We start from the raw sequence: 10,676 nt of genomic DNA, 5'->3' as shown, positions 1-10,676 counted from the left end.
CTTGAAAAGTGGGCGGCCAGGGTGATCAGAAGGAAGAGTCCCACCCTTTCAATGGCAGAGGGACTGTGGGCATGTGCCGTTCCTTCTTTGCACCTGTTTCCCCATTTATAAACCAGGGACAATTCATCTGCCTTCCTTAGCAGGGCTGGGTATACAGCTGGCGCTCAACACACGACCACCAGCTTGACTTGCCCTGTGCCTAGGTCCCTCCAGGCCCCAAGTGAAGCAGAAGCCCCAAACCCAGGGTCTTTTGCCCACACAACAGCACGGGCCAGAGCAGGCGGGGGAAGAAGGCGGCCTGGCAGTCAAGGCTCTGGAGGTGAGGTCCGCATGTCCCTGCAGTCTCCCGAAAACTTCAGGCTGTGTAACCTCAAGTTACTCAATCTCTCTTAACATTAGTTTCCTCAAAATGGGAGAGTAGGATGTTGGGAAGGGAGAGGTCTTCAGGGAGTACTTGGAAAATCCTGACTCCAAGTCAATGCCCTTAAAGGACGATGGCACAGAATGTAGCTCTAACTCCAGTCCTGGAGGCAGACGGCCCGTCAGACCCCACCTGGGCCACTTTTCTTCTGGTCCTGAGATAGCATCTCCATCCACGGGACAACGATGAGGTTACACTGAGCACCACCTGTAGCCAAGCACCACTCTGTGAACAAAGTGTTCATCCTCCAACTTTGTGGGACAATGTTACAACTGTTCTGCCCATTTTACAGACACGGTTAACAGAGGCCCAGAGGTCCAAGTTTCTGCCTTTTCCTGCCTGCCGGTACTGGGCTGTCCTCTTTCCATCTTGGTGTCTCTTCCCCCAAGGAGACAACCGTGGGCCCATTAGTTCCAAAAGCTTGTTGGAGATCCCAGTGTCCCCCACCTAACCTGGACATGAGTCGGCCCCAAGCCTAGGCGCGCCTAGATGGCGCTCGCTGCGCGCCAGATGTGCAAGGCCCCTCCCGGACGCCGGCTCTCCTCCGAAGTAGGGGCGGAGGGAGGAGGGGAAGGAGGCAAGGAGGGGGAAGGGGAGCGTGCGGGCCAGGCCCAGCCCAGCCCGACAGGCCCCGGCGGGGGAAGAAGGAGGCAGAGAGCCGAGCTGGCGTAACGAGACTTTACTGAAAACAGAAAACCGGGCGAACCAAGGATTACAAACCGGAATGTGGACTCGTAGCAAAACAAAACAACAGAACAAAAAGGGCGGGAGGAGGGGTGTCGGAAAGACGGAAGGGGGGGGAGCAAGAGCGAGGAAAGGGAAGGGAGTTTTTTTTTTTTCTTCTTCCCATTTCTTTAAAAAACCAACACAAGAAAAAACACACACACACAACCAACGTTTGTTCCCGAGTAGAAACATAAATAGGGCAGAATCGAACACTCTGTTCTTCTCTCTTCCAAAGGCAAAAAAAAAAAAAAAAAAAAAAAAGTAAAAGGAAAGGCAGGGCTTGAGGCTGCGCCCCCTCGGAGCCCCCTTCGGCAGCGGTGTGTACAACGGGGCGGCCGGGGCGCGCGGGTTTGTGCAACACTGGGTGGCCGCGCTCGGGGAGCAGAGGCAGCGCGAGGGCGGGGGGGGGGGGTCATGCGCTTGCCCCCCGGGAGTAGGGGGTCCAGCTTGTCGAGTCTGAGGCGCCCTCTCCGAGTCCTGGGCACCCTCGGGGGGTCCTCGGGGACCGCGCCCTCTCGGAATCCTGGCACCCTCGGGGTGGGGGGGTGTCCCCGGGGCCGCGCCCTCTCGGAGTCCGGGGAGCCCACGCCCCCCCCCCCCCACGCAAGCCCGCCTCCCGGGGAGGGGGGCCGCGCATGCGCCCCGCGCGCGGGCTCAGTACGCGGACACCTGGTGCTGGGGCAGCAGCTGGCAGCCGCTGTTGACGTGGCTGAGGACCTTCTGCTTGAGCTGCGCCACCTGCTCGCGCAGCAGGCTCGCCGTGGACGCCAGCTCCGTGTTCTGGCTCTTGAGCGTCTTGACTTTCTCCTCGAGGCGCGAGATGCGCTCCAGCTTGCGCTTGCGGCACTTAGAGGCAGCGATGCGGTTGCGCAGCCGCTTGCGCTCCGCCTTAATGCGCTCCTGCGTGTCCATGTCGATGGGCGACAACGGCGGGCTCTCGCCGAAGCTTGGCACGTCGGGCACCGTCTGCGGCTCATCCTTGAGCGCCGTCAGGCGGGGCGGCCCCAGCGCGCCTGGGGGCGGCGGCGGAGGGAAGGGCACAGGCTCGGCGGCGAAGGCGACTGTCGCAGCACCCCCTGAACCTCCGGTGCCGCCCGCATAGCTGCTCAGGTTCGCGTAGACGGGCGCCTCGGGCGTGGCTGCCGCCGGGGCCAGTTCGCCAGGAGGCGCGGCGCCCGCAGCCGTGCCCGAGGGTCCTCCCGCGGCCGCGGCAGCGGAGGCCGCGCCCGCGCCCAGCTGGTTCTGCTTGTGCAAGTCCTCCAGGGCCTTGACGAAGCCCTCAGCAAACTCCTGCTCCTCGCTGGCCGCCACCTTGGGGTAGAGGAACTGAGTGCTCGTCGGTGTGGTGGTGACCAGCCCGTTGGACTGGATGATTAGGCGCTCGAGCTCCGGCGAGGCGAGCTTGAGCAGCCCCAGGTCGGGCGAGGCAAGCAGGCCGTCGGGGGGCGCCGCGCCTGGGGCGCCGTCGGTGCGCAGGGGGGCCGGGGGCGGCGCGGCGGCAGGCTTGAGCGCCGCCGCCACCTGCTCGCTCAGGCTCAGCGTCAGCGCGTCTTTCTTCATCATGCTGCCAGTCGCCGCCGTCGGGGGCGCCCCGGGGAACAGGCGACCCGGGGACGCGAAGCTACCACCGCCACCACTGCTACTGACGCCGCCGCCCAGGCCGCTCAGCGCCTCATCGCCGTAGAAGGGTGTTTCCATCCTCCGCCTCCCCCGCCGCGCCGGCCCGGGGGGGGGGAGTGGCCGCGGCCGCCCGGGGGGCCTGCGCCCCCCCGTCCGCTCGGCCCTACGCCCGCCCCGGCCGAGGCCGCTGCGCCCGGCCCTCCGCTGGCGGCGGCTCCTACGCCGCGCAGTTCGCGCGCCCTCTTATAGCCTCGGCCCAGCGCGATGAGCTCACTGCCCCCGCTCGCCATTGGGCGTGGGTGACGTCGCTCATTTGCATGGTGGGGTGGGGCCAAGTCATTGACGCCCCCCTAGCTGCCGTTGCCCCGGTGACGCGCGGTAAACCGCACAACAGCGCGCTGCCTTGTGGGTTGACGTCATGGGGGCGGACCCCGAGCCCGGACCCGGTTACCCCGCCCCGGGAGCGCAGTGTACAACCAATGCCCCCAGCGCTGCCTCCCGCCAAGGCACGTCCCGGGTGGCGTGATGAGCCCGGCCACCAGCCGCCTGCCCGCCCCGAGGCCCCGCCCCGCATCCGCGCGTGGGGCCCCGGCGGGGAGGGGGAGGGGGAGGGGCGGGGGCAGGAGCGGGGGCGGTGCCGGCCTCCGGGGACCGGTAGGGGGATGGGGCCCGGATGGATAAATAACTCCCTGGCGCCCTCCGCTCCACTACGCCTACAAGTGCCTTGCTTACCGCTCCTCTCTTCTGGCTCTGTACGGGCTGGGGGCAGAAGGCCTTAGGGAGCTGTACCCGGTGGCTTCCTGGGCGTGTTGGCCAGATCTGCCTGTTTCACCCCCACCCCAAATCTCCAGTGATGTGTTTGCCCCAGAAAGACGAGGGAAGGGAGAGGAGAACTGTTGGAAGCTGCTGAAAGCGCCTTCTTTGATCTTGATACTTTTCACTGAGGAGTCTAAAAGTACGGAGTCCCAACTTCCTGACTTTACAGACTGAGAAACTGGGGCTTACTAAATTGTGACCAGGCCTGATCTCTTATTCACCTGGTAGAACCCGGGCCTCCTGGGCCTCCTGCTCCTGGGCAGCCGCCTACAATTTTACCCTGCATCTGCCAGGGCCTGCTGTGGGTCCCGAGGTGAGGGTGATGGACTATAGCCCCTCCCCCCTCGCCCCGTTTCCTCAGCGGCTCTCCCTTCCGGAATGTTAAGGCAGGAGCCCATCTGGTCATTGTTAACCTGCTTATTGTTATTTTGTTATTGTCAGTGCTCAACGGGCCTCCTAAAAGACTGGCTGGGGATGGGATATGAGGGTGTGGGGAGAGGGCAACCTCTCCAACACTCCCTAGGGATTGTTGGGACATCTAGGTCTGGCTGACAGCTCCTGCACACAACCCCTCAGGTAGACTGTGAAGGCTCCAAGGACCCTTCTTCCTCCGACTCCCTCTGACCTTTCACTTTCACCTTCTCTGAGCCTTGGCCTCTCAGCTCGTAGCTGCCTCAGGGCCTTTGCATGTACTATGCCCTTTGCCCGTGCTCCCTTCCCCACTGCAAATCCTAATGTCCTCGGAGAGGCCACTCCCACTCACTGTGTTTCCATTATATCCTTGGAAGCATTCAGAATGACAGGATGGACCATAAATTTCCGGAGGGCAAGGACCTTTATCTATCCCGAACCTGTTGGTCACCAACATCCAATACAGCACCTGGCTCAGTGTTGAAGGAGAATGCTGCCTGGCCTAGTTGCTGTGGCAGTCTCTGGCTTCAGTTTGTCTGACTCACCTGTGGGCATGAACATTCCCAGTCCCCAACCCTCGTCTCCTACCTCCCTACCTCATCTGGCCCTGCCCCTGATTGGGCTCTGGAGCAAGAAGGCCATGAAGGAAACTGTCACCAGGAGCAGGAGGCCTGCCCTGGTGGGCAGTGGCCCAGGGGTGTGAGTGTGTCTATACCCACACAAATGTCTGTTTGTGCCTGTGTTGTGTTCATGTATGGGTCAGTGTACTCAGGTGTGTTCACACACAAGGGCAGGTGTCTATGTGCCAGTGTGGGTTCATGCACGTAGATCTGTGTGCCTGTATGTATACACATATATGTATACCTGTGTATACATATGTGTCCATTTGTGTGTTTCTAGGCACGTAGGTCTCTGTGCCCTCCAGACCTGTCCTCTCAGGTCCCAGCCTGGGCAAAGGGACCCTTGATGAGAGGGGATCCTGTCCCCAGCCTGTTGCTAGCCTTGTCCTGGGACCCTGCTCTGGGCCTGTGCAATGGGGCTAGATTGGAGGATGTGGGGCCATGCTTCTCTCCAAGGCAGGACATGAGTGGGTGGCCTAGATAGCCTCCACCCTGACCTTGGGCCTTGACCTTAATAAGTGGGTGAATGGTCTGGTGAAATATGGGCAGAACCTACCTGAGCTGAAAAACTGACCAGCAAACAGGCCTTGGGAAATGGAGGCACAGGGAACCCAAGGCAATTCACCTCTCTGAGTCTCAGTTTCCTCCTCATGAAAATGGAGTGAAAAATCTCACCTCCCTCGTGGAGTATGGTGATTTTTGTTTCTTTTCTCTTTCTTTCTTTTTTTTTTTTTTTTTGTTTTCATTCAGTAAACTCTACCCCCTTCATGGGGCTAGAACTCACGACCCTGAGATCAAGAGTCCACATGCTCTACTGACTGAGCCAACCAGGTGCCTCAAAAAATACTGTGCTTTTTATTGGATTTAAAGGAATAGAGCTCATAAGTGCTTTCTATAATTGTTTTATGTTATTATTATAAGGCTAGCCTTAGCTGTGTATGGTTGTTTGGTCTGGAGCTCCTTCAGCCGGAAGTGCCCTTCTATCCAACAGGCAAATTGCTACTCCTGCTTCAAAACCCACTGTCTCCTCCTCCAAGAAGTCTTCCCTATCCACACCCTCAAGGAGTCCCCCTAAGCCACCCCCCACCCCCCCACCGTCTGGCTGAGCCCGTCCACCATCTGTATTGGGCTCTGTCTGCCCCAGATGGGGCAGGGGAGAGTCCTGTAAGCTGGGTAGGCAGGACCTGTCTTGGCCTCTAAGTATGGGGAGCTGCCCTGGGCAGACTCTGCCAGCCCCACTTTTCAAGGAGTTGAAAAACTGGCTCCTTCAGTCTCCTCTGCTGTGCACCTGCTGTTCCCTCTGACCCAACACCTTTCCCTACCCTCTCCTTTCTCCTAGCCAGAAAGCCCTCTGGGACACCCTAATACTGCTCTTCCATTGGGACCAATCCTATCCCCACCTCATCAGGCAGTTCAATAGGAGGCCTGAATCCATCAACCAGCCGTATGCAGTGAACTAGGGGTAACTCCTATTCTCTCATTCATTCGACAGATACTGACTGAGCACCTACTGTGAGCCAAGTGATGGGGACACACACGAATGACACAAACACCCTCACCCCGCACCCGGTCTGAAAGAGGAACCTGGCAAACGCGGCTTCAAGGAGGCCGAAGGGTGCCCCCTCCATGGACGGGGGTATGTTTTAGAGTTGGGTGATCTGGGAGGGGCACCCTGGGAGGTGATGCTGAACGAAGAAGCTGGAGCAAATCTTGAGCTAATTTGAAGGCCCAACATCCCAGACTGTGGGAACAGCAAAAGCAAACGCCCTGGGGCAGAAACCAGCTGGCCACATTGATGGAGAGAGGCAGGTGGCGCTGGATTGGGTGAGCCAGGGGAAGCCAGAGGGAGAGAAGGAAAGCAAGGGTGCAGGACTTCTACAGAACCCGGTGGTGTTTGTCCCAAGAGTAGTGGAAGTGGCTGTAGAAGGTGGGATTGAGGGAGAAGTCGGTAACAGGGCTCAGCCTGGATTCTGCATTTTCGCCCTTCCTCTCCCAGCCCCTCCAGGAGTCTCAGGACATTATCTCACTTCCCAGATCAGCGTCCAGGGAGGGTGCGGGACCCACCCGGTCGAAAGAATCCCCAACCCCTACCCCCACCCACCCATCCCCGTTTGGAACGGAAGCTGAAACTAACCCCCACCCCTCTCCCAGCCACGCTCTAATCTCTGCCGCTCTGGCGCCTCTTTCTCGAGAGCGAAGAGTTTACCCTTCTTGTTTAAAGCGACCTGCAACTCGGTTTAATGTTTAGTCTTTATTTGAAGACCCAGAGAACTAAAATCTACTCGATGAAACGGAAAGCCCCAAAGAAAGAGAAAGAAGGAGTTAATCAGGAAGCAGAAAGGGGTGAGGCGGAGGGGACCTCTCCATGGGGAGGTACGCGGGGAATGTCCCGCGGCGCTCGGGACACCGCGGGGCCGGGTAGAGTTTATGGGGAACGTCCTCCGACACTTAGGACCCACCGGCTGGTGGGGGCGGGGCTTGCGATCGCAGTCCCCGGGTGACGGGACCCCGCTAGGGGGCCGGGGGAGGGGCGCCGGCCTTGGGCCGGGGGCGCGTCGGCCCCGGCGCATTCCTGAGGATCAGGTTACCGGCCAAGGCGGCGGCCCCTCCCCTCCCTTCCAGCCTGGCTTCCGCCCTCGCCAGGGGCAGGAACCACAGTCACCTCCCCCGTCCTGTGCAGGTGCTTGGCCAGCCGCAGGGAGGGGATCCACACCCTGTCCTCTGGGCCGGCACTGGCGCTCTCCAGTCTCACAAGACCATTTTACAGACGAGGAAACCGACGCGTCCTCAGCGCCTTTTCGGCACTGGTGGAACCAGACTGATAGAGCTTGCTTTACGACCCGTGGCCCAGTTGACTCCACCGAGGGTGCAGTGTCGACAGCCTCTCGTAGGCAGGCCGGGAAGAGCGGCTCAGTCTAAGTCCAGTGTTCATTGATTGTCCTGGGTGAGCCCAGAAGGGCGCCGGCTCAAGGAGAGAACCACGCCTCACAACACCTTCCCTACCAGATTCCTGCGCTCATCCAGGGAACTCTGCTGTATACCCAGGCCCAGGTTAGGCCCTTTCACAGGCAGACTTTAAGAAACCAGAAGGTTTGGGGGTCAGAGGGTGGTGAGTCGGACTTCACTAAAGCAACTTCAGAAGCTGATTTGTTTGATTTGGTTTTTCTTTTGGCCAGCCTCAAGCACCATCAGCCTCAATCACCCCTTCCGCCACCCACTCTTGAGCACCTACTGTGTGTCCGGGCTCTGTGTGCTGGGGGAGGGTTTTCCATCATCCCTCATCACCTCCTAAGCTGATCCGCGAATAGAAGACAGGACAGAACCACCATAATGAAGAAGTATGCTTTAGGCTGATGTCACTCTTTCTCCTTCAGGTCGACCCCTTTTTCTGTTTTTACTTGGGTAAATATATTTCAAAAGGGAAACTTCATGTCACCACGAAGAATGGAAAACCAGTTTCTCTTCCATAAATAGAAGGAAAGTGAAAAACGATGAAATGAGAGCAAAACCCAGGCATTCCCTCCTCAAGGACACTCTGGGCCAGGCCCAGAGTGGGAATGTCCAAATATCCAGAAAGCACTAAAGGCAGAGAATCCCCAAGCCAAGCCAAGAAGAGTACAGGAGGGGCCACAAGGGTAGTTTTGTCCCCTAGGGGCCCAGCACACAGTAGATAGGCAGTGATGTGCTAAGCCTTGGCAGTGAGCACCTACTACGTGTGGGGGCTGCCTGCAGCCACCAGCAGCCTTCCAGTGCCTGTGAGTTACTGACCCGTTTCCAGGTACAAGTGAAGGTGATGGCAGGTAGCAGCCCTTTGGGGGTGGGACCCCACTGGGGCCTCTCTGGGGAGACTTCAGGTTGGTTCAGTTAAGTGGAAGCTTCCGCCTAAAGACTTTGGGGCTGTCCCCACCCACAGTCCTGTGGCCCCTGACGTCCTTCTGTGCTGAGTTATGGGCCCCTTCCCAGGCTGCCCAAGGACTGGGGAGGGAAGCAATGTGTGAATCAATGAATGAGTGCGAATAAGTAAATGAGTGAGCGAGTGGATGATGTAACGGATGGTTTGGTGAAGTAATGAATGGATGAATGAATTAACGAATGACCGGACGCACCCATGCTGCCAAGATGGGATACCCACTCCCCACGTTTTTCCGTGATACCTTCCCACCAGCACTGCAAGGAGGGCCACCTGTCCACATTTTTCAGATGGATAAACTGAGGCTCGGAGCAAACCATGGCTCCACGTGTTGGAGGGCAGATTGGAATACAGGTGGCCTCGTTCACCGCGAGCTGCAGGCAGAGGGGCTGGAGCTCAGGGGGCCTGGCTGGGGCAGACGAAAGCTGGAACTGGACCTCAAGCCTGCGGGGCCTAGAGGGCCGGCACCTGATCGTCGCGTCGCGCAGTAAAGGAGCTGGGCCCCAGCGGAGGAGTACATTGAATGGGGGCCAGGCCAGACGAAGGGAGAGAGCGGGGAAGCGGTGGGGGCGGGGCCGCCGGAGTGGGGAGGAGCAGGCAGTCTCAGTCGCTTAGGCAGGGGCCCCAAGGAAGGAGCAGGATTGGGGGGCGCCCCGGCACGCGAGACACACAAACGCCAGCCCTGCGTCTCCCGAGGGTGGGGGGCACAACCCCCCCCCCCCCATCGGAACCTGAGGCCGCCACCGTAAACTCCCTCGCCTGCCCGCCTCCCCCTTTCCTTCGCCACCGCCTCTCCTCTGGAGGAAGTGGTGAGGGTGCGGGGGAAGGCCCCCCAGTCTCACTTCCCCTGAGGCAGGGCGGGGACTGCAGGTCAGGGTCCCCTCCCCCGCTGCGAGGATGGATGGGGGGGGGGTGCCCACAGGGGTGGGGGCGGGGAGCCGCAAGAGCTGGGGCTCGGCCAGCGCGGGGCGGCCCCTCGCTGGGTGACCAGAGCTCTCTGGGTTTGAATGGTTCTCATCTGAAAAATGGGGGGAAGAAACTCAACCTTGGAACAATGGCTTGCTGGGTGAGAGGCCCCGCCCCAGGCCCGGGGAGACCGAGCAGGACAAGGACACTCCCAGGCCCGGAGGGGTCAGGGCCGGGCCGGAGGGAGAGATGTCGCCGTAAACACGGACTTGGACCCGGGCGGGAGGCGCATTCCAGGCGGAGGGAAGGGCGCAAAGGCCTGGAGGCTGGTGGGGACCTCCCGCCTCGCCGGGCGGCTGGGCCTGCCCAGGACCTGCCCCTCGTCGGTCCCCCCAGCCCGGCCCCTCCTCCTCTGGCGGGGGTGGAGGAGGGATCTGGAGGGCCTCCGCGCGGCCAGCCGACGCCGCACAGTTCACCCCGCGCCGCGGCCGGACCCAGGGGCGAGGGGGGCGGGTGGCGTCAGCGCCGACGTCAAGGCGAGGCGGAGCCGCGTAGACTCGGGCCCGGCGCCCGCGCCCCACGCAGAGCTGGAAGTCGTGGGTGTGGTGGTAGGCAGGGTTCGCCTTCCAGCTGTCCCGACGTTGGGGACCGGAGGGGGAAACTGAGGCCCGGCGAGGCGCGTGGCCTAGCTGAGAATGAAGCTGGGCCCCAGGGCTCCAGGGCCCCGTCTCGCAGCCCCAGCCCTTCCTGTGTCCCACACCGTCACCCTCTCCCAGTCGTTCGCTCGCGCTGGCCCGCACCGCGACAGCCCCCAGGGCCACTCGGCTGCGGCGACGAACTGGGGTTTTGTGTGTTGTTTGCTTTCCGGCAGGTAGACAGGTCCCTACGAAACCGCCCAATGAAGCGTCACCGCAGACACGTGGGCCTCAGTTTCCTCAACCGGACAAAGGAGGAAAGCTGACATTTAACCGCGGGCTCACAGCTCCTGCCTTCGGGAAGGGCGGGGGAGACAATCTAGAGGCGAGAGATACAAGTGGGGGGACACCAGCGAGGCCGAATTCGAATCCACGGCTGGCTCCCGGTCCCCCTTTTGTCCTCTACACCTCCGCCCACTCTCGTCCCACTCCCTCGGTTTCTAACCCTCTCCCCTCTCCTCCCATCTCCCTCCCCTCCCCCCACAGGCCCCGCTCCGCTCCGAGCCCCGCCGGGCCGCTAATTAAATGCAGAACTGGGGGGAGGGGGCGGC

At 60.8% G+C, this 10,676-nt stretch overlaps 1 protein-coding gene and 1 long non-coding RNA gene across 5 annotated transcripts; one reads left to right on the top strand and one right to left on the bottom strand.

Moving 5' to 3' along the window:
* Positions 1-1,085: 1,085 nt before the first annotated feature.
* Positions 1,086-2,998, bottom strand: JUND (JunD proto-oncogene, AP-1 transcription factor subunit). The gene has a single exon (XM_086698584.1). It carries the CDS (start codon positions 2,843-2,845, stop codon positions 1,802-1,804), a length of 1,044 nt encoding a protein of 347 aa, XP_086554710.1. The 5' UTR covers positions 2,846-2,998; the 3' UTR covers positions 1,086-1,801.
* Positions 2,999-3,430: 432 nt separating this feature from the next.
* LOC147583654 (uncharacterized) lies at positions 3,431-10,676 on the top strand. 4 transcript variants are annotated; one of them, XR_015248452.1, is made up of 3 exons: positions 3,431-5,445; positions 6,107-6,957; positions 7,295-7,760. It is a non-coding gene; the product is annotated as an uncharacterized LOC147583654 (long non-coding RNA). The 4 variants fall into 4 exon arrangements; XR_015248453.1 differs by lacking the exon at positions 3,431-5,445 and adding an exon at positions 7,791-10,676 and having other exon boundaries at positions 5,452-6,957; positions 7,295-7,665; XR_015248454.1 differs by lacking the exon at positions 3,431-5,445 and having other exon boundaries at positions 5,452-6,957; positions 7,382-7,760.

This window comes from Puma concolor, chromosome A2, assembly GCF_028749965.1.
Source record: "Puma concolor isolate L17-30 chromosome A2, mPumCon1.1.hap2, whole genome shotgun sequence".
Classification (NCBI taxonomy): domain Eukaryota; kingdom Metazoa; phylum Chordata; class Mammalia; order Carnivora; family Felidae; genus Puma; species Puma concolor.
The sequence above is the reverse complement of the archived record's forward strand: the minus strand, read 5'-3'. Positions and strand labels throughout refer to the sequence as shown.

What these genes read in the sequence shown, in the direction of transcription:
- JUND (XM_086698584.1), bottom strand. Translation starts at nt 2,845, where the DNA reads ATGGAAACACCCTTCTACGGCGATGAGGCGCTGAGCGGCCTGGGCGGC.